A 27,088-nucleotide genomic window follows, 5' to 3' on the forward strand; every position below is an offset into this window, starting at 1 on the left:
TAAAGGTCCTTTACTTTTACCTTTATTAGTAATTGGATTATCTCAAGCAATTGAAAGTGACTAGTTGGGAAACTTTTATTAATTGTACAAATGTTGTCGTTGTTGTTTTCACTCTATATCGGCAAACATCGGCCGTCTGGGTGTTTGATCTTCAACTCCCAGGAATCCCAGCCAGCTAACCAACTGTTAAGAATTGTGGGAGTTAAAGTTCAAAGAACACCTGAAAGGCCAAAGTTTGCCCTTGGCTGCTTTACACAAAATTATTTATTTCATGTATAAGATCCCAGGACTAAAATTTTGCGAAATGAATCAAATTCTGATAGTCTATAATAAAATCAATGATATATAACATTGTTAACTCTAAAATAACGAGATTCGTGTTTTTCAATTTAATGTGCATTAAAAGGATGTGTGCCAGAAGCAGGGAAACATACAGTAAATTCTAGCCAGAAATATAATTTGCATATCAAGGGAAATACCGTAATAGTGCAAGAATCTTTTTCTTTGGTTTTGCCTCACCAGAAGCCCTGTGTTCAATTCTGGAATTACAGCTGAAAAACAACATTCACAAAGAGAAAACTTGCAAAGAAGGTGGTAAAGGAGCTGGAAACTAAGCCCAAGAGGAACAATTAATGGAATTACATATGGGTTTTTGTTTTCAGAATAGGTGACATCATATTGCACTCTCTGAAGGATTGTAACAGGGAGGTTGCTTTCTGCTGTTCCAAGAACAGGACCTCCACTTAGAGATTCAAATGACAAGAACAGGGACCCCAACAAATCGTAGTCAGAACTTCTCAAAGGGTTCTGTTTCAAATCAGATGTTTACCCACAAAGGCTAATCGGGGAAAATAGTCCAGTTCAATGGTGATGTCAGTGTCCAGAGAAGCAAAAGAGTTCTCCAAAACAGTCCCAAGTGAAATAAAGCAAAACAAAAACAACAAACCTGAACAGTGTTTGAAACCAAGGATAGAGTTGTCTAAAAGATCAGTCCAAAGTCAAGCCAAGTGCTACTTAACACCAAAGGAATCACTCAGGTTCATTGGAAAATGTTGAATAAATAGTCTACAGCACCAGAATGTCCACAACCCGCAATTTCCCTGTTGCAATTCACGTTATTACTTTTGACCCAGCTCTTTGGATGGTGTTTCTCTTGTATGAATTCTCTGGTGGCTCAAAAGGGATGAACTCTGAGTAAAACATTTCCCACACTCCTGGCATTGAAATGGCTTCTCTCCTGTGTGGATGCTCTGGTGTCTCAGAAGTGATGACTTACATGGGTAACATTTTCCACACTCCTGGCATTGGTATGGCTTATCTCCTGTGTGGAGTCTTTTGTGCCTCACCAAGGCTGAACCGTCAGCAAAACATTTTCCACACTCCTGGCATTGGTATGGCTTTTCTCCTGTGTGAAGTCTTTTGTGCTTCACCAAGCCTGAACTGGAAGCAAAACATTTTCCACACTCCTGGCATTGGTATGGCTTCTCTCCTGTGTGAAGTCTTTTGTGCCTCACCAAGCATGAACTGGAAGCAAAACATTTCCCACACTCCTGGCATTGGTATGGATTCTCTCCTGTGTGGAGTCTTTTGTGGCTCACCAAGGCTGAGCTGTCAGCAAAACTTTTCCCACACTCCTGGCATTGGTATGGCTTCTCTCCTGTGTGTAGTCTTTTGTGCCTCATCAATTGTGAACTGTAAACATAACATTTCTCGCACACCTGACATTGGTATGGTTTCTCTCCTGTATGGAGTCTTTTGTGGCTCAGCAATTGTGAACTGTAAACAAAACATTTCCCACATTCCTGGCATTGGTATGGCTTCTCTCCTGTGTGGAGTCTTTTGTGCTTCGCCAAGGCTGACCTGTCAGCAAAACATTTTCCACACTCCTGGCATTGGTATGGCTTCTCTCCTGTGTGAAGTCTTTTGTGGCTCACCAAGTCTGAACTGGCAGCAAAACATTTCCCGCACTCCTGACATTGGTATGGCTTCTCTCCTGTGTGGAGTCTTTTGTGCCTCACCAAGCTTGAACTGGAAGAAACACATTTCCCACAATCTGTGCAACTATATGGGTTTTCTCCGGTGTAGACTCTCTGGTGGCTCACAAGGGATGAACTTTGAACAAAGCATTTTCCACCTTCCTTGCATTTGTATGGTTTCTCACACTCCTCGTTCATGAAATCCTCATTTCCTTCAAAGATTTGTTGACACAGATCTGGCAATTTGTAATCAACAACATATTTTGCAAATACTTTCCATTGTTGATGGCTTGTCCCAGCATCAAGTGTCTTGTGAAGCACAAGTGCCACATTTTGGGGAAAACATTCACCACCTACATTGCATTTGTAGGGCTTTTCACTGGTTGAATCTTCATCTTCATTCTGGGTTTGCAGGTGTGTATGAAAGCCCCTATTGTGTCCCAAATGCTTTCTGAATTTGGTGCATACTTGGCTCTCCTCCCCGTTATCTACTGTGAAGAAGAAGAACAAAAACAATCATTCCTCAGCATGAGTGATAAGGACTCTAAGGAAGTGGGATAAGAAGTGGATGAAAATGATCTTTAAAACAAAATAGAAATTAAGGAAAAGAAGATATACATGCTGTTGTTTCCTCACCTCCTTTATCCAGTAAAGATGGACACGGTTTATCTGCCTAAAGCAATGGTTCTTAACCTTAAGCACTTTTCTGAATCAGTACCCCAAATAACCAAACCGAATTTAAAGTTGGCCAAAAACTGATTCGTAACCCTTTTGGTACTAATGTTGGAGAGTAATCCCTGGTCAAGTGTCCCTGGTCAAAAAAATGTTGGGAATCACTGTCCTAGAGCCTCTAAGAGAGAGAGTTGAGTAACATATGCTCCAGTGGCTACCTATTGTATATGCATATAATATTTATAATATTGTTTTGTAATACAATATAATACTAATAATACAATATAATTATATTAATTATATATTATATATTACATGTAATATTATTAATAATATTACAATATATCGATATAGTTCAATATGGTAATTTCTTACCAGTATTGTGCTATGCTAATAATATAATATTGTATGTAAATTTTATTTGTAAGCTGCTCTGAGTCTCCTTTGGGGTGAGAAGGGCAGGATATAAATGTATTTAATAAAATAAATAAATATGCCTATCCCAGTGCACAAAAAACCCCAAGCCCCAATCATTTACAAACATATAACACAGAATGCTGTATATTACAAGTTTTTGTGCTGAGAGAGGCAGTGTAGAAAGAGAGCTTAGCTTTCAGACATGCAAAGGCTAGCCTGCCTGGTTGGGAGGAAAAACTAAGTCGGATACCACACTGATAAAAAATGTTATATAGCTCCGTCTGCATATCTGAGGCCAGAGGAAGTTTGTTCTTTTTGATAATCCATTTTCCGGTCCCTGTCTCCACACTCACACACTCTCTCAGACAGAGAGAGAGTAGTGTGATCGATCTGGGGTGATTACTCTTGATAGGGTAATGTGGTACACTTGGACTTGATTCCAGTTATATATTTCTAACATAAGCCCTGCCTTGAGAACTCCCAGAAATTGTGATGATATAGGATACTGCTCCCACTTAGGGAGCTGCTGACTGGTGTACTGCATCTTGAAAAAGAATTCCCCATCAAAAGAAAGCACCCTGTCAGGGGTGCTTTGAATGTGATATTATAGAACTCCAATATGCCGATGACAATGTAATCTGTGCGCACTCAGAAGAAGACCTACAAGCCACTCTAAACACCTTCGCAGAAGCATACGAGAAGCTCGGCCTCTCATTGAACATTGAGAAAACCAAAGTGCACTTCCAACAGGCACCAGCTAATCCCTCTGCAATGCCAGGAATACAACTCAATGATGTAACATTAGAAAACGTTGACCATTTCTGCTACCTTGGCAGCCACCTCTCCACAAAAGTCAACATCGACACTGAAATACAACACCGCCTGAGCTCTGCGAGTGCAGCATTTTTCCAAATGAAGCAGAGAGTGTTTGATGATCGGGACATCCGTAGAGATACCAAGGTGCTTGTTTACAAAGCCATTGTCCTCCCAACCCTGCTCTACGCCTGCGAAACGTGGAAGGTCTACAAACATCACACCAAACTCCTGGAGCGTTTCCATCAGCATTGCCTCAGAAAAATCCTGCAAATATCTTGGGAAGACAGGCGGACAAATGTCACCGTGCTGGAAGAAGCAAAGACCACCAGCATTGAAGCGATGCTCCTACGCCATCAACTCCGCTGGACTGGCCACGTCGTCCGAATGCCCGATCACTGTCTCCCAAAGCAGTTGCTCTACTCCGAACTCAAGAACGGGAAACGTAATGTTGGTGGACAGGAAAAGAGATTTAAAGATGGGCTTAAAGCCAACCTTAAAAACTGTGGCATAGACACTGAGAACTGGGAAGCCCTGGCCCTTGAGCGCTCTAATTGGAGGTCAGCTGTGACCAGCAGTGCTGCAGAGTTCAAAGAGGTACGAATGGAGGGTTTAAGGGGGAAATGTGTCAAGAGGAAGGCCCATCAAGCCAACCCTGACCGGGACCACTTTCCACCTGGAAACCGATGTCCTTACTGCTATAGAGCATGTAGATCAAGAATAGGTCTCTTCACCCACCTAAGAATTTACCCTCAAGACCCCACGACTGGAAGACCATCATCCTTGAACTACGAGGGATCGCCTAAGTAAGTAAAGTAAGTAAGTGAATGTGATTTTCCTGCTTCTTGGCAGGGGGTTGGATTAGATGGCCCGTGAGGTCTCTTCCAACTCTATGATTCTATGATTCTATCAATGAGGGAGCCTTACCAAGAGAGTCCACAATCCCATGAATCTCCTCCATGATTTGCATGTGCAAGACTTTCTGATCAGGATTCAAAAGAACCCACTCCTCTGGGGAGAAATGGACAGCCACGTCCTCAAAGGCGAATGGGCCCTGGTGGAAAAAGAAAACATTTCCTTCTCAGATGACGCCCAGGCAGCTCCAGTCCTCCTCTCCCAGGAATCCTCCTGCTTACCTGATTCACTTCCACTCCATCACAAAGGGGAAGAAACAATCGAGGATTCGGCAACAACATCATTCCAGCCTCTGGAAGAGAGAGCAAGGTGTGGAAAGCTGACATGTCTCTGACAATTACAGTCCTAAAAAGAAACCTATTAGGAGATGAAGATAAGAACACAGGAGCATTCAACAGCCCAAAAATATGTAAAATGTTAGGGTTTGGGACTTTATCTCACAAGCAGTGCTGAGTAGGTTGAACTGAAAGTAGTACTGGGCTTGGTATTTCAATTGACTAAAGTTATTCTTTGTTGTCTGTTTGTCTTTCAGCTCAGTTTCAGGGCTCATCTTAGCTTCGGATCTCACCTGGCAAGTTACTGAAGGGCTGAATTTTGACACCTATTCATCTTTAGTCTAATGTAGAAGTATTGCAATATAGAAAACTGCAAATCACACAGAAATTACACCTTTTGCAACCAAATGCCTCCCTATTATTATTATTATTATTATTATTATTATATTGTATGACACAGCGAACAAGATAAATATGCTGGATTTTGTTTCACAAAATCACAAGTCGAACACTTCCCAAGTGTCTAGGACTGTGTGATGTATTTTCGGATGATGCGCACAGATCCCAGTAGGGTGGCTTTTTGCAGTTGGCAGATCGTGATTTTGTCAATGTCTATTGTTTCCAAATGCCGGCTGAGATCTTTTGGCACGGCACCCAGTGTGCCCATCACCACCGGGACCACCTGCACTGGTTTCTGCCAGAGTGTTTGAAGTTTGATCTTGAGGTCCTGATAGCGGCTGAGTTTTTCCTGTTGTTCTTTTTATTATTATTATTATTATTATTATTATTATTATTATTATTATTATTATTATTATTATTTTCTTATTCCCTTTCAGCTCGAAGCAGGTTACAAGACAAATTAAAAACACAAACATTGCAAAAACTCGACAAATATTCATATTTCTATAAAAGATCCACATTAAAACTGCATTTCTATAAAATACATGTTAAAGTACATAAAACATCACACAAAGGACATGAGTTTAAGATATATGCCCATCTCAAGGCCAAGAGATCCTGCATATGCACCTTCTGAAGCTCAAATTGATTGGGAATGTGCTACAATCCATCCAAAGGGGAATTTACACTGGCATAAAACACCCCAAATGGTTCCTTCTTACCCTCCAAGGCTGCAGCCCCATCTCCTTTCTGCTTGAGCTCCTTCTGCCTGAGACTCTGGGTTGTGTTTGATGGAGATTTATCTGATGCAGGGACATTAGACTGGACTTCCGTGCAGTTATTTTGGGCCTGGAAGAGCCAGATGTAATATGGAAAATGTTCAATACTATCACATACCTATGTGCAGAAACTGCATCAGCTTTTTTTTTTTAAATAACTCTAAGATAGCAACCGAATTTGAAACAGTAGAATAATAATAATAATCCTTTCTTTATAGCCCACCCGATCTCATCAAGGGCATTCAGGGCGGCTTACAGCAAAATAAAAAAAAACAGTAGCAAGCATTCAATACCAAGGATAACATATAACAAATCAAAAGCAACCTAAATAAACAAGACAACACAACACATTTAACATATTAAATCATTAAAAACTCTTAAAATATTTATTTATTTATTTCAATTATTTATACCCCGCCCTTCTCACCCGAGGGGACTCAGGGTGACTAAAATTATTGGATTTTTTGCCATACTCCCCCTCCCATCATTTTCAATGTTATATCTGGTGGTCAACACATTTGAGTATAGCAGCAACAGAGCTTACAGTGGATAAGGAGGTGACAGCAGGAGGGGCAGAGCAGGTGGAAAAAGAGGCAGAGGGAGCAGAGTCTGGTTTCTCCAACCCGTCGGTCCCATCTTGGAAGAAAGGTAGGATGTACATTTAATCTATCCATCAGTCCCAAGGTTAGTGAAACCAAGAGGAAATGCCCTCACCTGTTCTTCCTGCCTCTTGTCCTCTGCCCGACTCAGGAGGAAGCCTTCCGCCAGGGCCACCGCCTGGGAAGAGGTCTCTGCCCCACACTCTCGGACCCAGCTCCCCATCTCTGGGGGCAGGATTCTCAGGAACTGCTCCAGGATCACCAGGTCCAGCATCTCCGCCTTGGTGTGTTGCTCTGGCTTCAGCCATTGGCGGCAGAGATCGTGGAGGCGGCTGCAAACCGCTCTGGGTCCCTCGCCCTCTTGGTAGCACAACTGCTTGAAGCGCTGGCGCTGTATGTCTGAGCTATAAAGGTCCAAACTCAGGAACTTATTTGTGGTTCTTCCCCAGGATTCCCCGCTGCTCCCTGGAGTCCTGCCTGCTTCAGATCCAGGTGAGTTAGATCTCTCCATGTTGGAACCACCCAGAGGAAGAGGAGGAGGGAGAGGCCAAAGGAGCAAACTCCCTCCTCCCAGCTGGGCAAGGAAGGGTTAAGGTGAGAGAGTTTAGTTTCCAGAGAGGAAGGAAAGAAGTCGGCCTCCTGATACTCATCTTTCCTGTCCCTCTAGGAATGTAATTCCCTCCCCTCAACCCTTCAGGTTTCAGGGTTGGCTATGGAGGGCTTTTGCACTATTTATTTATTTATTTCCAACATTTCTATCCCGCCCTTCTCACCCGAGGGGACTCAGGGAGGCTTACAACAAATGACAACAATTCAATGCCTACATATAGTTTTAAAAAATCACCACAGTACATAAAATCAATTAAAAACTATTAAATTAATATATATATATATATATATATATATATAGTGATGGAATCCTGGTGACTGCCAAAACAACAAAACTAAACACCCCACAACCTCGAAAATTGACAACACAACCCATCATCCACGCCTCTAGGTTTATACAACAAAAAGAAAAGAAAAATAACGTCCTAATTAGAGGGAGAGGAATAATTGTTTTTATCCAATTGCTGCCAGTTAGAAGACTAAGCTCCGCCCACTTGGTCTCTTAGCAACCCCCTCAGCCCAAGGGACAGGCAGAGTTAGGCCTCACTTAGGCCTCTTTCACACTGCCTATAAAATACAGATTATCAGATTTTAACTGGATTATATGGCAATGTAGACTCAATGCCCTTCCACACAGCTATATAACCCATTTATAATCTTATATTATCTGCTTTACACTGGATTATCTGGACTCCACACCATAACCCTTTACCTTAACTACCACCAATTCCTCAATACTTTATTTCCCATACCACCATACTTCGCCACAGCAACGCGTGGCTGGGCACAGCTAGTACAATATAAAAATTTAAAACAAATGGTTAGATCCATTCGTCCAAGAAAACCTCATGTTTTAGCCATAAATCGGTCCATGTCATCTTTGTCATTTATTTATTAAAGGCCTGAACACATAACCATATTTTTAGGGCTCTTCTGAAGCCCAGAAGGGTTGGGACTTGTTGAATATCTCTGGGGAGGGAGTTCCACAGCCGGGGAGCCACCACCAAGAAGGCCCTGTGCCTTGTTCCCACCAGCCACGCTTGCAAGGCAGGTGGGACAGAGAGCAGGGTCTCACCCGATGACCTTAAGGCAATGAGTCCAGGAGAACACCCAGACTGCGAACCTGTGTCTTCAGGGGGAGTGCGACCCCATCCAACACAGGCTGTAACCCTATGCCCTATTCGGCCCTGCGACTGACCAGGAGGACCTCTGTCTTGTCTGGATTCAATTTCAATTTGTTCACCTTCATCCAGTCTGACACAGTGGCCAAGCACCAGTTCAGGACCTGAACAGCCTCCTTAGTGACAGGTGGGAAGGAGTGACAGAGCTGGACATCATCTGCGTACAGATGACACCGCATCCCAAAACTCTGAATGATCTCTCCCAGCGGCTTCACACATATGTTGAACAACATGGGGGACAGTACAGAACCCCGCGGGACCCCACAAGACAATGGTTGTGGGGCTGAGCAGGCATCCCCCAGTGATCTGGGAATGACCCTTCAGGAAGGACCGGAGCCACTGCAAGATAGTACCTCCGAAACCCATCCCCGTAAGGTGCCCCAGAAGGATACCGTGATTGACGGTATCGAAGGCCACTGAGAGGTCCACAGAACCAGCACACTCCTCCTGTCCAGTTCCCGGCGTAGATCATCGATTAAGGCGACCAAGGCTGTCTCGGTACCATGTCCCAGCCTAAAGCCAGACTGCGCCGGATCTAGAAAATCAGTGTCTACCAAAAATGTCTGGAGTTGTGCGGCCACCTCACGTTCCACAACCTTGCCCAAAAAGGGGAGATTGGTAATAGGCCAATAGCTGTCCAATTGAGTGGGATCCAGTGATGGCTTCTTCAACAGCGGTTTGATCACAGCCAATTTCAGGCTTGCTGGAAATATGCCTTCCTGAAGGGAGGCATTCACCACCACCTTTACCCACTCAGCCAATCCCCCTCTGGCTTCTCTCAGCAGCCAGGATGGGCAGGGGTCTAGGATGCACGTGGTAGCCCTCACTTCTCCAAGCACCTTGTCCACGTCATCAGGCTGAACCAATTGAAAATAATCCATCAAAATGGTGTGATCGACCCCCCCCCCCCAGGACTTTGTGAAAGATAGTTCATAAATCAAGGCTTTATATTTCATATATTTATAGCAGAAGGTAACTGAGATATTTACTGTCCACTGTGATTTACTAAAATCCCTGCACCAAAGGTGTTTGACCTTTTAGCCTGAGGCAAGAGATAACAACCCTGTCAATCCTTTCCTGACAAACAAAAGCACTCCCTGTTTATTCAGACAAAAGAGTTAGCCAATTTTATACCACATGCTTGCCCTTATTTCTCACTGCTTATCTTTCTGCTTTTCCTGTATTGACACACATTTTCCAATATTATTTTCCTTGTGCAATGTCTTTTCCTATGTATGAATTATGTACCCTACCTGTTCCTTTTCTTTATTCTTGTGAAAAATGTCTTATATTGAAGAATGACCGAGACCTGACCTAGGAATTAAATGGACAAGTTGCAACACCCCAGAGGGAGATAATCCCTTCCACCAGGAATACAGTAGAGTCTCACTTATCCAACACTCGCTTATCTAACATTCTGGATTATCCAACACATTTTTGGAGTCAATGTTTTCAATACATCGTGATATTTTGGTGCTAAATTCATAAATACAGTAATTACTACATAGCATTACTGCGTATTGAACTACTTTTTCTGCCAAATTTGTTGTCTAACATGATGTTTTGGTGTTTCGTTTGTAAAATCATAACCTAATTTGATGTTTAATTGGCTTTTCCTTAATGCCTCATTATCCAACATATTCGCTTATCCAACATTCTGCCGGCCAGTTTATGTTGGATAAGTGAGACTCTACTGTAACAGCTCTGAGGAATTTCCCACTCAAGGCACTATTTAATATAACAGCCCAACTCCCCTCTAGTGGCCAAACACTATGTCCACAGTGTGTTCACTGCAATTCCTAATTCCCTTCTCCCCACCTCCCTTCTTTATGGCAGAGAACTGGAGCAGCCAGCTACAGGCTGCTACAGTGATCTTGACATCAGTCCCCTCCAAGAAGCTCCCCCCCCCTCCAAGAAATAAGGAAGTGGGAGAAAAGAGGACACATTTCAATGTAAATTTCAGCTTAATGGGATAGGTTTGATGAAACAGCTTCTTTAAGTGGGGGCCCCGCACATGTTCACTAGCCACCTATTCAGGAAAAACAGGATGGATCTTTTACCAAAAATGCAATAAATCCAATCCAACAGCCACTGGTTTTATGATCCCAGAGATAGGAAATGGACGAACCAAACGGGGGGCTAATTTCCAAGAGGGCTGTTTGGATTTCAAATATTTTGTTGACAAGTATACGGTCTCCCACCCTATAGTCAATTTGTACATCCCACTTTTTGTCTGCAAACTTTTTGTAATCCATTTCAGCGGATGCCAGAGTACCTTGCATAATTGTCTAAGCCACTGCAATTTTCTCTCCCCATTCCCAGGCATCTCCCCCTCCCAATTATGTTTTGCCAACTCAGGGAAAGAAGGCAAGTCTCGCCTCCCTACGGCCTTAAATTGAGAGACCCCCCCGGGGATGAGTGTTATAAACAAACTCGACAAAATCCACATAAGAACTCCACTGGTCTTTTTGATATGTACTATAACATCTCATAAATTGTTGTAAAGTCTTTTGTACTTTCTCAGTAGCGCCATCCGTCTCTGGGTGAAACTCTGTACTAAGAGCTTTTTCCGTGCTCATTAGTCTCAGGAAGCTCTTCCAAAATTTGGATGTAAATTGAGGGCCCCTATTAGACATTATGAGTCCGGGCACCCATGAAGCCAGAAGACGTGATGTATAAATAACTTAGCTAACTCTGGCGCAGAAGGAATCATTTTCAGAGGCACGAAATGCGCCTGTTTAGAAAAGTCAATGATAGTCCAAATAGTATTGTATCGTTAGTTTCAGGCAAGTCAGCCACAAAGTCCATTGCAATTTGAGTCCATGGTTGAGTTGGATTAGTACCGACTGTAACAATCCTGTGGACTTCCCCCCTTCTCTTTAGTTTAGCACAGATGATGCATTCCTGTACAGTAGTCTCGCTTATCCAACATAAATGGGACAGCAAAATGTTGGATATGCAAAAATGTTGGATAATGAGGGATTATTTAACTGGGCTAGAATGATTGGCATTATAGTCCAATTGAAAGGAGGAAGCTGAGGGATGGCTGGGGGGTTCTGGGAGTTGTAGCCCATCAAAGGAACCTCCTGAATGGCTCCACTTGGCATCTATGACAGACTGGCAGCATTTACTTTCTTGGACAGCTGGGCCAAAACCTGGTAGACACTGGGAAACAGGAAGTGTAGGAGCAGTCAAATGAGTGAATCCAACACCAGAGTCCCAGATCCTTGTGCTGCTGGAGAGAAGCACAGCAGCATCTATGCAGTCGAGAAATCCTCCACTGTCAAGTCTGCGCCGGTCTCAGCTCCCTCTTCCGGTGGGTGCCCAGTGCACAGAGAGGCCTGCTGCGTGTTGCTATTTCTCTAGGCAGCAATGCACAGTGGGCCTCTCCATGTGCTGGGTGCTTGCCGGAAGGGGCAAGATGCAGCTGGCAGACTTTTCCCTCCCAGCACGCACCCGGCGCTTGGAGACGCCCACTGAACATTACTGAGAAACATTACTGAGGGCCTCTTCAAGAATTGGGTGCTTGTTGGGAGGGGAAATTCTGTGCCAGCTGTGTCTTGCCCATCCCAGCAGGCGCCTGGCTCTTGGAGAGGCCTGCTGTGTGTTGCTGCCTAGAAAAAAACGCTGTTTTCCAGCAACGCGCAGTGGGCCTCTCCTGATCTCACTCAGGAGCCACAGCCATAAGGCCACCACCAAAAAACCTCCCCACCAGCCACACCTGTAAGGTAAGGTGTTGACCCTTACCTTCTGTAATCCTTCAACAATCCCGGCCAACAGTACTGCCAGGCAATCAACTTTAGGGTCTTTGTAAAACGAAAATGTCCTGAGGCTTTGTTATCATGTGACTGGGCCAACAGCTTACGCCTCAGGTTTACAGGTACGTAGAGTTTTGTCCCATATGTCCATAGCCCCTCGTTTTGTTTAATGCGAATCTATGAAATTGAAGTCAATTGTCACTGATCGCAGTTTCCCTCAGCTCATCGGCAAAATCCATGTCCTTGGTGGTCAGCATAGCTGTTGCCCCTTCTCCCTTCCGCATTTGGGATTTATTTATTTATTACATCACTTCTACCCCGCCCTTCTCACCCATCAGGGGACTCAGGGCGGCTTACAACATAAACATACACATCAAAAAACAGTTTTCATCAAATTTAAAAATCCATCAAGATTAAAAATTACAATAAAATTAAGAATATACATTAAAAATATACATAATTATACATTTAAATATACATTTAAGGCACTTTCCATGTCCAGGTGGGGTCTGTCAGTAGGTCATATATTCATATCTCATTTTTGCTGCTACTCGTGCTCAAATGCCTGGTCCCATAACCACGTTTTTGTTCTCTTTCGGAAAGACAGGAGGGAGGGAGCCTGCCTGACTTCAATGGGGAGGGCGTTCCATAGGCGGGGAGCCACTACTGAAAAGGCCCTGTCTCTCGTCCCCGCCAGCCGCACCTGTGAGGCTGACGGGACCGCGAGCAGGGCCTCACCTGACGATCTTAAGCTTCGAGGTGGGCTGTAGCGGGGGACACGTTCGGACAGATAAGCTGGGCTGGAACCGTTTAGAGCTTTATAGGCTAAAGCCAGCACCTTGAATTGTGCTCGGAAGCTAATTGGCAGCCAGTGGAGCTGGCGTAACAGAGGAGTGGTATGCTCCCTGTATGCCGCACCGTTGGACTAACTGAAGCTTCTGAACAGTCTTCAAAGGCAGCCAGACCCAGTTGTTGCTTGAAAAAAACAGTCCCTACCTCTCCCAGGGAGGAAGAATCTGCCACTGGTATCCACGACAGGGCATCTGCTAGCTAATTTTGGTTCCCGAGGAAGAAGTGAAAGGTGAATTTAAATCGGCTTAAACATTGGGCCAACCTAATCTGTTTGGCATTGAGCCTCTGACGGGTCTGTAAGGCTTGTAGATTCCTCAAAGGGAACCAATGCCCCTTCTAGGAAGCGTCTCCAATGTAACAAAGCCACTATCACTGCAAAGGCTCTTACTGTGCACACAGTCTGTTCACTGCAATTTCTAATTCCCTTCCTCCCACCTCCCTTCTTTATGGTGAAAAACCGTAGCAGCCAGCTCCAGGCTGCTACAATGATCCTGACAGATTACATGGAAAAATACTGTAATACCTATGTTATAATCCATGTAAGGTTTATTAAAATATATTCATTCTTTGTATTTTAAAAAATCTTGAAACCTTGCCTTTTATTTTATAATATTATTATTATTTCCGGATATCCCTCGTATAAGATCCAGGGACTAAAATTTTGCAAAATAGATAAAATTCTGATAGTCTGTAACAAAATCAATGATATATAACATTCTAAAACAACAAGATTTGTGTTTTTTAATTTAATATGGATTAAATGTGTGTGTGCCAGGAGCAGGAAACAGACAGTAAATCCCAGCCAGAAATCAGATGTTTATCCACAAAAGCTGACCAGGGGAAAGCCAGTACAGTCCTATGGTGATACCAGTTTCCAGAGAAGCAAAAGAATTCTACAAAACAGTCCCAAGTCAAAGAAAGCCAAAACAAAACAAAAAAAGAAAACCGAACAGCATTCAAAACCAAGGAGAGATGTATAAGACATCAGTCCAAAGTCCAGCCAAAAGCTACTTTTATATATATATATATATATATATATATATATATATATATATATATATATATATATATATATTGAAAACGTTTTTCCAGAAAAGTAAATTACGACAATTACTACCTCTAAGGGAAAAGGGAAGGTGCCAAAGGGATGGGTGAAACACTAAAACAATAACATCATATCTATAAGATAAATGTGAGTGTGGCGAAATAAAATAACAAAAGAAATGACATAACCGGGGGGAAAGAAGAAAGAAAGAAAAACATAACCCATACTGTGAACACGAACTTGCAACGAAAACACATAAAATTGACTTCCATCTACTGTGTGTTGCTACTTGAAGCCAAGGGAATCACACAGATTTATCGGAAAATGTTGACTGTAGAGTCTGCAGAACCAGATTGTCCACAACCTGCAATGTACCTGTTGCAATTCATTTCATTACTTTGGTCAAACTCTTTGGATAGTTTTTCTTATTTATGAATTCTCTGGTGCCTTAAAAGGGATGAACTCTGAATAAAACATTTTCCACAATCCTAACATTTGTATGGATTCTTTCCTGTGTGGATGCTCTGGTGTCTCAGAAGTGATGACTTAGAAGCATAACATTTATCACACTCTTGGCATAGGTATGACTCCTCTCCTGTGTGGAGTCTTTTGTGCTTCACCAAGGCTGAACTGTCAGCAAAACATTTCCCACACTCCTGGCATTGGTATGGCTTATCTCCTGTGTGAAGTCTTTTATGCCTCACCAATCCTGAACTGTGAGCAAAACATTTCCCACACTCCTGACATTGGTATGGCTTCTCTCCTGTGTGGAGTCTTTTGTGCTTCACCAAGGCTGACGTATCAGCAAAACATTTCCCGCACTCCTGGCATTGGTATGGCTTCTCTCCTGTGTGGAGTCTTTTGTGCTTCGCCAAGGCTGACGTATCAGCAAAACATTTCCCACACTCCTGGCATTGGTATGGCTTCTCTCCTGTGTGGAGTCTTTTATGCTTCGCCAAGGCTGACGTATCAGCAAAACATTTTCCGCACTCCGGGCATTGGTATGGCTTCTCTCCTGTGTGGAGTCTTTTGTGGCTCACCAAGGCTGAACTGGAAACAAAGTATTTCCCACACTCCTGGCATTGGTATGGTTTCTCTCCTGTGTGGAGTCTTTTGTGCTTCACCAAGGCTGAACTGTCAGCAAAACATTTCCCACACTCCTGGCATTGATATGGTTTCTCTCCTGTGTGGAGTCTTTTGTGCTTCACCAAGGCTGAACTTTCAGCAAAACATTTCCCACACTCCTGGCATTGGTATGGCTTCTCTCCTGTGTGGAGTCTTTTGTGGCTCACCAAGGCTGAACTGAAAACAAAGTATTTCCCACACTCCTGGCATTGGTATGGTTTCTCTCCTGTGTGGAGTCTTTTGTGCCTCAACAAGTTTGAACTGTTAGCAAAACCTTTTCCACACTCCTGGCATTGGTATGGCTCCTCTCCTGTGTGGAGTCTTCTGTGGCTCAGCAATTGTGAGCTGTAAACAAAACATTTCCCACACTCCTGGCATTGGTATGGCTTCTCTCCTGTGTGGAGCCTTTTGTGCTTCGCCAAGGCTGAACTGCGAGCAAAATATTTCCCACACTCCTGGCATTGGAATGACTTCTCTCCTGTATGAAGTCTTTTGTGCTTCACCAAACTTGAACTGGAAGGAAAACATTTCCCACAATATGGGCAACTATATGGGTTTTCTCCAGTGTGGACTCTCTGGTGGCTCACAAGGGACGAACTTTGAACAAAACATTTTCCACATTCCTTGCATTTGTATGGTTTCTCACACTCCTTACTCATGAAATCCTCATTTCCTTCAAAGATTTCTTGTTGGCACAGATCTGGCAATTTGTAATCAACCACACATTTTGCTGATACTTTCCATTTAAGATGGCTTGTCCCAGCGTGGAGTGTCTTGTGAAGCACAAGTGCCACATTTGTGTCTGAAACCTGATCTTCACTGTGGGCTTGCTGATGTCTATGAAGGCCCCCATTGTGCCCAAAATGCTTCCTGTGTTTGTTGCATACATTGTTCTTCTCCCTGTTATCTACTGAGAAGAACAGAAACAATCATTCTTCAGCGTAAGTGGTAAGGACTCTAAGGAAAAAGGATAATGGGATAAGAAGTAGATTGAAATTATCCTTAACACAGCATAAACATGGAGGAAAAGAAGATATAAATGCTGTCATTTCCTCACCCCTTGTTCAGTCAATAATAATATTTTTATTCTTATATCCTGCCCCATCTCCCTGAAGGGACTAGGGGGGGGTTACATGCGGACCAAGCCCAGTAATGCAAAAATAAAATACAACATATGATACATTCAATTACAATGAATTAAAACATAAAAACATATAAAAGCATAAAAGCATAAACTCAACATCAACCTATAACCAATAACTGGACACAATGGGCATGTTCAAAAATTGGAAGCAAGGCAATACATTATACATGTGGCCAGGGTATAGGTGAAAAGTAAAAGGATTCCGTCAAATTCTGGCAGAATTAATGAAAAGCACATTGAAAAAAAAACCAGGTTTCCAGGTCTTTCCAGAATGTGGCCAAGGTAGGGGCTAATCTAATTTCTCTTGGGACAGAATTCCAGAACCGGGGGGCCACCACCGAGAAGGCCCTCTCCCTCGTCCCCACCAACCGTGTTTGGGACAGTGGTAGGTGCAAGAGAAGGGCTTGTGAAAATGTGATCGCAAAGATAGGCTGGACCCTAACCATTTAGGGCTTTATAAGTGATAACCAGCACCTTGAATTGGGACCGGAAACTTACTGGTAGCCAGTGGAGCTGTTTTGTCCGCTCCCAATAATCCGCTCCCGTTAATAACCTGGCAGCCGCCTGTTGTAATAACTGGAGTTTCCAGGCCATCTTCAAAGGCAGCCCTACATAGAGTTCATTGCAGTAATCCAATCTGGAGGTAACTAAGGCATGGATCACCGTGGCCAAGTCAGACTTCTCGAGGTACAGTTGCAGTTGGTGCACAGTGTGCAAAGGCCCTCCTGGCTACCACTGACACTTGAGCGTCAAGTGTCAGTGCTGAGTCCAGGAGGACCCCCAAACTACAGAGCAGTGACTTCAGGGGAAGTGTAACCACATCAAGCACAGGCTGCACCCTATACCCTGATCGGCCATGTGACTGACCAGGAGGACCTCTTTCTTCTCTAGTTTAAATATCAGTTTGTTAGCCTTCATCCAGTCCATCACAGCAGCCAGGCACTGGTCCAGGATCTGGGGGACTTTCTTGGAGTTAGGTGGAAAGGAGTAGTAAAATTGAGTGTCATCTGCATAGAGATGGCACCCAACTCCAAAATTCCGGATGACCTCACTCAGCGGTTTCATGTAGATGTCAAAAAGCATGGGGAATAGAATGGTACTTTGCGGGACCCACAGGTCAAAGGCCAGGGGTCCGAGCAGGTGTCTCCCAGCTTCACCAACTGGGTGTGACCCTCTAGGAAGGAGCAGAGCCACTGCAAAGCAGTGCCCTCATTACCCATTCAGGAGAGCCGTCCCAGAAGGATACCATGGTCTATGGCAGGGGTCCTCAAACTTTTAAAGCAGAGGGCCGGTCTACAATCCTTCAGACTGTTGAGGGGCCGAATTATCATTTGAAAAAAAAAATCCAACAAATTCCTATCCACATTGCAAATGTCTTATTTGTAATGCAAAACAACAACAACAACAATGAAAGAACAATACAATATTTAAAAATGAAAACAATTTTAACCAACATAAGCCTATCAGGATTTCAATGGGAAGTGTGGGCCTGCTTCTAGCCAATGAGATAGTCAAGTTAATTAGGATTGTTGTTGTTGTTGTTGTTGTGTGCCTTCAAGTCATATCAGACTTTGGGCGAACCTAAGTCAAAAATGATTTATTTATTCATTTACTACATTTATTTACTACATTTATATCCCGCCCTTCTCACCCCGAAGGGGACTCGGAGAAGCTGTATGTACATACAATATATTATATTATTAGCATAGCACAATATTAGCATTATATATCATCATATTGAACTATACCACAATACTGTAATATTATATGTAATATATAACTGTAAAGATGTCATGATCATTGTGTTTTATTCATGATTGCTATGTTAGGGTTGACTGTTTAAGGTTATATATTTCAGCTATTCTTATACAGAAGCTGGGAGCCTCTAAGGCATGGCCAGGAAAAGGGGCGTGGCTTCACCTTGCTGGTGGAAGCCTTAGAATTCAAAAATTTAGCAGTTGGAATTCGGCAGTTGGAGTTTGTCGGTTGAGCAGAGCAGTTGGTTCTGTTCAGTGAGAAAGGAGGGTGATCGAAAAAAAGAGATTGTGGGAGGAAGTTGAGCAGCTAGAGAGTTTTAGCGGAGAAGGGCTAAAATTAAAGTTGTTGAGTCTTTAGTAGGAATAACTAAAGAGCTGAGGCTATATCCCTAAGTCAAGGAGGACTAGGGTTAACCAGTTAAACTCCCCAATCCAAGTTTGATCGGGTACAGGTCAACTAAGTTCAAGAAGGACAGTATTCCTAACTGAAAGAAACAAGTAATACAAAGCTGATACCATACTAAGCTCAGTGAAACTATTGAGAAATCTTGCAACATTTACTGTACAGAAGTAACATCGTTCACCTCAAGATATAACATTCTTGCAACCATCAAGCTTTGTGCTATAAATAAACAAGTTACTGTTTCTTCAAATGTTGCTTATTATTTGAGCAAAGCATCTTTCAAAGGTGGTGGCAGCGACAACATTGAAAAGTGGAATACATAGAGGTAGAAGGTGAATCCTTCGCAATTTGGTTGCAGCGGTGGGATCCAAAAAGATTCCATCCCTGTCATCACACTTCTTTACAATAACATATAATTAATCTTATTATATGGTATTATTAGTATTATATTGTATAACATGGTAATACTATTATCAATATTATATGTATATACAATATATTATATTATTAAAACTTATATAAAAACGTTTTATTATAAAACTGAGGGCAGGGGCCAGGTAAATGACCTTGGAGGGCCGCATCCGGCCCCCGGGCCTTAGTTTGGGGACCCCTGGTCTATGGTATCGAAAGCCGCTAAGATGTCCAGGAGAACCAACAGAGAACCAACTCCCCGTCTAGTTTTCTGCGGAGGTCATCCACCAAGGTGACCAAAGCCATTTCTGTACCGAGACAAGGCCTGAACCTAGACTGCGATGGATCAAGATAATCTATCTCAACGAGGAATCCCTGGAGCTGAGAAGCAACCATCCGCTCCAGAACCTTGCCCAAAAAAGGAAGAATGGAGATTGGCTGGTAATTCTTCAATACCGAGAGATCAAGGGGTCCCTTTTTCAAGATTGGCTTTACTAATCCCTGTTTTAGGTTAGATTGAAAATGTCCCTGGTCCAAGGAGGCATCCACAATCCTCGCCAGCCAATTCGCCAATCCCCCATTGGCTACTTTTATTAGCCAAGAGGGGCAAGGATCCAGAGCGCACGTAGTCACCCTCGCAGCTCCAAGGATCCCGTCAACATCATCAGGCTGAACAATCTGAAATGAATCCATTAAAACCAGACATGCAGGTGCCTCGGTTACCTCCCCTGGTACTACTCTAAAACAGGTGTCTCAGTCAGAACGTATCCAAGCGACTTTGTCTGCAAAATGATGTGCCAGCCCACCACATCGAGTTGCCAGGTGGTTAGGGGTCTCCTCCCCATCATGAGGATGAAAGAGCTCCCGACCACCCGAAACAACTCAACTGGTCTATTGGTTTCAGACACAATGCGGGCAGTCAAGAAAGCCTTTCTGGATGCCCTCAAAGCCGTGGAGTAGGCCCTAAGCAAGGCTCTAGCTCATGTTCAGGCAGACACACTCCGAGTCTTTCACCAAAGGCACTGTTGTCTCCATCTCGACTGCTTCATCTCCACCAGCTTCTCAGTGAACCAAGGGGCTGGGTTGATGTGACAGGATGGGACAGCCCTGGCCACCTCGGTGTTATAAAGGTCAACCAAGGCATGGACAAGATCATCAGCTGTCATGACAAGTAAATTCCCAAGAGACATCAGGAATCCATCTAGATCAATAAGTCTCCTAGAGGGGAACAACTTAATCGGTCCTCCAGCCCTGAAGAGGCTAGAGGCTACAGTTAGTCTAAAACTGATCCAATGGTGATCGGTCCATGAAAATGGAAGAATTGTTTTGCTCTTCCACACCGAGATTTACCCCATCCACAAAAGAAAAAAAAGGTCTTGTGTTTCCTGCATTATGGATGGGCCCAAAAATCAATTAGAACAGTCCCATGGTCATCATGGCAACCATGAAGTCCAAAGCTGCTCCTGATAAGGTGAACTCTGTGTGGACATGGAAGTCCCCCAGCACTACCAGCCGCTGGAACTCCAATACCAGGCTAGAGATCACCTCAGCAACCTCTGGCAGAGAGATACCTATGCCACAAAGTGTTTGGTACACAAGCAGAATCTCCAAATGGACGCATTCAACCCAGAAGAATGCGGGACGGGGCACCTGATCAGGGGGATGGTTTCCCAGTAGACCAATGCAACCCAGATATAGTGGCAATGAATTAAACTTTTACCATTTGAAAAAGAGAGGAATAGAGTTTAATTATTGCTATATGTCTTTCCCAGTGCACAAAACACCCCGAGCCCCAATAATTTACAAGCACAAAACATAGAACGCATATTACAAGTCAGCATCTTGTGAATGACTGAGGCTAGAGGTTGTTTGTGTGCTGGGAGAGGCAGCGTAATAATGATAATAATAATAAAATAAAACTTTATTTATACCCCGCCACCATCTCCCCGTGGGGACTCGGGGCGGCTTACATGGGGCAGAGGCCCAAACAACATAGAACAAAACACAGGCAACATAATACAAATCACACTATAAAAAGATAAAACAGTAATAAAATATATCAATTAAAACAAAAATACAGGATAAAAAATTGCATTTAAAACACATAAATGGTAAAATCGTAATAAAGAAGGGATAGATTATTAAAAACCCTCTGGGGCTGATTAATTAATGACTGTATCTCCAAAGGCCTGCCGAAGCGTAGAACAAGAGCTTAGTCTTCAGACATGCAAAGGCTAGCCTTCCTGGTTGGGAGAAAAACTAAGTTGAATACCACACAGATAAAAAGATGTGTGTCTGTGTGTCTGAAGCCAAGGGATGTGTGTTCTTTTTAATTATCAATTATCCAGTCCCTGTCTCCAGCCTTTCTCTCTCTCTCTCTCTCTCATACACACACACACACACACACACACACACACAGAGTAGTGTGACAAATTTGGGATGGTTACTCTTGATAGGTTTTCCAAGGGACCCTGTTGCTGCGAGGGAGTGTGATCCCATTATATATTTCTAACATAAGCCCTTCCTTGAGAACTCTGAAATTGTGATGATTTAGGATACTGCTCCCACTTAGGACACTGCTGACCGGGACACTGCATTTTGAAATAGAAATCCCCATCAATGAGGGAGCCTTACCAAGAGAGTCCACAATGCCATGAATCTCCTCCATGATCTCCACGTGCAAGACTTTCTGAACAGGATTCAGAATCACCCACTCCTCCGGGGAGAAATGGACAGCCACGTCCTCAAAGGAGATTGAGCCCTAGTAGATAAACAAAATATTTCCTTCTCACATAAGGGCTATCAAGAAAAATAATTACAAGAAAATCTTTAAAACAGACTTACATTCCTGTTGGCTGTTTGAAAGGGAAAGGGCTTCCATGCCATAGGTTACGCTTTGTAGAGACATCCAGTTGGTCACAGTCAAAACCATTTCTTAACTGATATATAGAACCAGATATGGAATCTGGACATGTTGCAGCTTTCAGTGTGGTGCCCTAAACTGGACACAATCTTATTCCAGGTGAGGCCTCACCAAAGCAGAAAAGTCCCCACAATTTCCCTTAATCTAGACGTTAGATTTGTTTGAATGCAGCCCAAAATCCCATAGGCTTTTAAGCTAGTGCTTCACACTGTTGGCTCATGTTCAACTTATGGTCTACTACCACTGCAAGATTCTTTTCAAATGAACTGTTGTCACACCAGGTGTCACCCATCCTGCATCTGTGCATTGTGTATTTCCTGCTTTGGTATATTATCCTACATTTCTCCTTGTTGAAAGTAATTTAGTTAGTTTTCTAACATGTTAAGGTCATTTTGAATTATAATTCTGTCTTTTGGAGTATTAGCTATCCCTGCTAACTTGGTGTCATCTGCAAACTTGATAGACGTGCCCTCTAAACTTTCATCCAAGTCAATAAGAAAGACAGCACGTGGGTCAGGACAGAACCCTTCAGCACCCCACTAGTCACTTCTTTCCAGGATGAAGAGGAACCACTGGTGAGCACCCTTTGTCCATTCTTGAAGACAGCGACAACCTTTGCCTCCTCCAGTCTGATGGGACTTCTCCTATTCTCCAGGAGTTCTCAAAAATTATTGACAGTGGTTCTGAAATTTCATCTGCTAGTTCCTTCAGTACTCTTGGATGTAGTTCATGTGGCCCTGGAGACTTGGATTCAATTAGAGTGGCTGGGTATTTCTGGGCTACTTCCTCACCTATTTTGGGTTGCACTTCCCCTATTACCTCTTCTGCTCTATCTTGCTCAAGTAGAATACTGTTTTCCTTTTGGGAGAAGACTGAGGCAATGTTCTACCTTGCTTAACATTTCACCACCTTCTCCAAGCAGAGACTCTATCATTTCCTCATTTTTTGTCTTCTACTGACACAACCAAAGAACCCAATTTTTTTGTTTTTAATCTTTCTGGCAAGATCTTTCTTGTTTTCTGCTTTAGCTTGTTAGACCTTTTCCCTACTTATGCTGGTTAATCATTTAAATTCTTTGATAATTTCTCCCCTTTTCCATTTCTTGTACATGTTCCTTTGAAATCTTAGCTCAGTTGAAAGGTCTTTGAACATCCATTTGGTTTCTTTAGTTGCCTCTTAATTTTTTTTCTTCCTTGTTGGCACTGTTTGCAATTCTGCCTTCAGTATTTCACTTTTAAGGAACTCCCATTCAGATGTTTGATGATTAAGCCTGGAACAAATGACACCCAGGCAGCTCCAGTCCTCCTCTCCCAGGAATACTTCTGCTTACCTGATTCAGTTCGACTCTGCCACAAAGGGGAAGCAACGATCGGGAATTCAGCAACGACATCATTCCAGCCTCTGGGAGAGAGAGCAAGGTGTGGAAGGCTGATCACATAAACATGTCTCAGAGGTGACAATTACAGTCTTAAAAAGAAACCTATGAGGAAATGACCCTAAGAACACAGGAGCATTCCCCAGCCCAGGAATAGGTCACATTTTGGAGTTTAGGCCATTTTATCTCAAGCAGTGCTTTAAGTAGCTTGGATTGAAACTAGTACTGGGCTTGGTATTTTAACTGACTAAAGTTATTCTTTGTTGTCTGTTTGTCTTCCAACTCAGTTTCAGGGCTCATTTTAGCTTCGGGTCCCACCTGAGAAGATACTGAAGGGCTGAATTTTGAGTGCTATTCATCTTTAGGCCAATGTAGAAGTATTGCAGGAAAGAAAACTGCAAATCGCACAGAAATTACATCTTTTGCAACCAAATGCCTCTATATTATTATTATTTGAAACACAGCAAGATGAGTCCACAGCAGACGCTCTGCTGGCTGTTGTATTGGATTACACGCCGGACACAGTCTAGGACTGTGTGATGTATCGGCGAATAATGTGTGCAGATCCCAATAAGGTGGCCTTTTGCAGCTGGCAGATGGTAATTTTGTCAGCGCCGATTGTGTTTAATGCAGGCCATTATTATTATTATTATTATTATTATTATTATTATTATTATTATTATTTTCTTACCCACTTCTCCTTTCAGCTCGAAGAGGGTTACAACATAAAGTAAAAAGCATTGCAAAAACTCAACAAATATTCACATTTCTATAAAAGATCCACATAAAAACTACATTTCTATAAAATACATATTAAAGTACATAAAACATCACACAAAGGACATGAGTTTAAGATATTTACCCAATGGCATAAAACACCAAAACACCCCAAATGGTTTCTACTTACCCTCCAAGGCTGCAGCTTCATCTCCTTCCTGCTTGAGTTCCTTCGGCCTGAGGCTCTGGGTGGTGTTTGATGGAGATTTCTCTGATGCAGGGACATTAAATTGGACTTCCATGCAGTTATTTTGGGCCTGGAAGAGCCAGATGTAATTTGGAGAAAGTCCAATAATATCACAGAATTGTGTGCAGAAACTGCATGGATGTTTTTTAAAAGAATAACTCTTAGATGGCAACCTAGTTTGAAACAATAGAATAATAATAATCCTTTCTTTACAGACGCCCTATCTAATCAAAGGCACTCAGGCAGCTTACAACAAAATAAAAAACATTCAATACCAAGGATAACATATATCAAAAGCAACTTAAATAAAGAAGATAATACAATCAACACATTTAACATATTAAATCCTTAAAAGCTCTTAATATTTGACTAAAAATATCAGATTTTATGCCATACTTCCCCTCCCACCATTTTCAATGTTATATCTGGTGGTCAATACATTTGAGTTGAGCAGCAACCGAGTTTACAGTGTATATGGAGGTGACAGCAGGAGAAGCAGAGCAAGTGGGAAAAGTGGCAGAGGGAGCAGGGTTTGGCTTGGAGGAAAGGCAGGATGTACAAAAGAGGCAGAGGGAGCAGAGTCTGGCTCCTCCCACCCATCAGTCCTATCTTGGAATAAAGGCAGGATGTATATCTAATCTACCCATCAGTCGCAAGGTTAGTGAAACCAAGAGGAAACGCTCTCACCTGTTCTTCCTGCCTGTTGTCCTCTGCCCGACTCAGGAGGAATCCTTCTGCCAGGGCCACCGCCTGGGAAGAGGTCTCTGCCCCACACTCTCGGACCCAGCTCCCCATCTCTGGGGGCAGGAGGCTCAGGAACTGCTCCAGGATCACCAGGTCCAGCATCTCAGCCTTGGTGTGTTGCTCTGGCTTCAGCCACTGGCGGCAGAGAGAGTGGAGGCGGCTGCAAACCTCTCTGGGTCCCTCGCCCTCCTGGTAGGAGGACTGCCTGAAGCGCTGGCGCTGTTGCGTGTGGGCATTCAGGAATGTCTGCATAGTTCTCTCCCAGAATTCCCCTCTGCTCCCAAGTCCTGCTTCAAGTTCAGGTGAGTTGGGTCTCTCCATGTTGGAACCACTCTGATGAAGAACCAAGCTGTATCCAAGATGGTTTTCCTCCCTTTTCTTTCAAGGAAAAGAAATCCCTCAACAGGCTCTACTCCAAAATTCTCAGCCAAAAATCTATTCTCATCTCTGTGAACGAAAGGCAGAATTAGACAACATGCTTCGGGAGCCTTATTCTTGCAGAGTAAAAAAAAAACCCAAGCCCATTATTCATTTTAGAGCCAGGAAATGCTGGGCCCTCCTTTCACTTGGACCTCTCCTTTTCCAGCCTCCAGACCCACCTGGCCTCCCATTGAGCTCCCATTCAGTCCCAACCCACACTATCCCCCCATGATTCCTTCAGCTGATGCTACACGATCCATAGCTTTTTTTGTAAAGAACCAAGAGACTTTGAAACAAGAGACAAAAATCAATATAACAACTAAGGTAAACTATTTGGAAATACATATGAAAAACAGAAACGAAATTATTTTAAAACAACTATGAAAAAATATGGAAGGAGATACAAAAAGACCTACAAACGTGGAAGTACTGTATATACTCGAGTATAAGCCGACCCGAATATAAGCCGAGGCACCTAATTTTACCACCTTTTTCCTATACTTCTATCTACATCTTCTATATATATAAAAGAGTGATGGCATCACGGCAACCCACAAAACAACAAAACTACAGGCCCCCCAACCTTGAAATTTGACAACACAACCCATCATCCATGCCTCTAGGTTGATACAACGAAAAGAAAAGAAAAATAAAGTCCTAATTAGAGAGAGAGGAATAATTGCTTTTATCCAATTGCTGCCAGTTGGAGGCTAAGCTCCTCCAACTTGGTCTCCTAGCAACCCAATAAAAATAATAAAAAACACTAAAATTAATACAATAAAATACTATAATAACAGAAAATAACTAAAAATAATACAAGAAAATAATAAAATATAATAAATAAAATATAACTTACAATAAAATTAATAAAGAATTGCAAATAACATCAAATAAAAATTACACAACAATTTTTAACCACTTTGCCACAGCAACGCGTGGCCGGGCACAGCTAGTTTTTCCTATAAAATACCTGCATTTGAAAAAACCCTCTGCCTGCCTGCCTGCCTCTCCTCAGAAGGAACCCCTGATGGAGAATTGGATGACCCCCAATCCCAGGTGAGTGAGGGCCGCAGTTTGCCCAAACCTGGCTTAAAGAGTTGTTGTTTTCTATCTTCTCAATGAGTGTGCTAGAAAGGCCAATCTGTGAGGGAAAAAGGCCTGGGCCAACCTCGTCCCTCCCTCCAAGTGTTGTGGGCCTCGGCCTCTCTTCGGCCCTTTGGAGAAGAAGGTCTGGGAATAAGACTCACCGGAAGGAGGAGGAGGGAGAGGCCAAAGCGGCAAACTCCCCTCACGGAGCCACAGGAAGGGTTAAAGGGAGAGAGTTTGGTTCCTAGAGAGGTGGGAAGAAAGAGGGCTTCCTTATAGGCGCTTTTCCTGCCCCTCTAGGAACCAAACTCCCTCCCCTTAACCCTTCCTTCTCCGGCTGGGCGAGAGAGTTTGCCGCTTTGGCCTCTCCTTCCTCTCCTTCCGGTGAGTCTTATTCCTAGACCTTCTCCAAAGGGCCGAAGAGGGGCTGAAGGCCAAAATACCTG

At 43.1% G+C, this 27,088-nt stretch overlaps 1 protein-coding gene across 1 annotated transcript; it reads right to left on the minus strand.

The window, feature by feature from the left end:
* LOC103280558 (zinc finger protein 91) lies at positions 1-26,900 on the minus strand. Its single transcript, XM_062969285.1, is given in 11 exon segments — positions 1-2,467; positions 4,806-4,932; positions 5,015-5,085; positions 6,190-6,316; positions 6,961-7,426; positions 14,606-16,325; positions 21,765-21,891; positions 23,384-23,454; positions 24,336-24,462; positions 25,080-25,583; positions 26,804-26,900. Coding segments are annotated over 10 exon segments (4,563 nt in total). The 5' UTR covers positions 25,458-25,583; positions 26,804-26,900; the 3' UTR covers positions 1-1,118.
* Positions 26,901-27,088: the final 188 nt, after the last annotated feature.

Source organism: Anolis carolinensis, chromosome 2 (assembly GCF_035594765.1).
Source record: "Anolis carolinensis isolate JA03-04 chromosome 2, rAnoCar3.1.pri, whole genome shotgun sequence".
Lineage (NCBI taxonomy): Eukaryota > Metazoa > Chordata > Lepidosauria > Squamata > Dactyloidae > Anolis > Anolis carolinensis.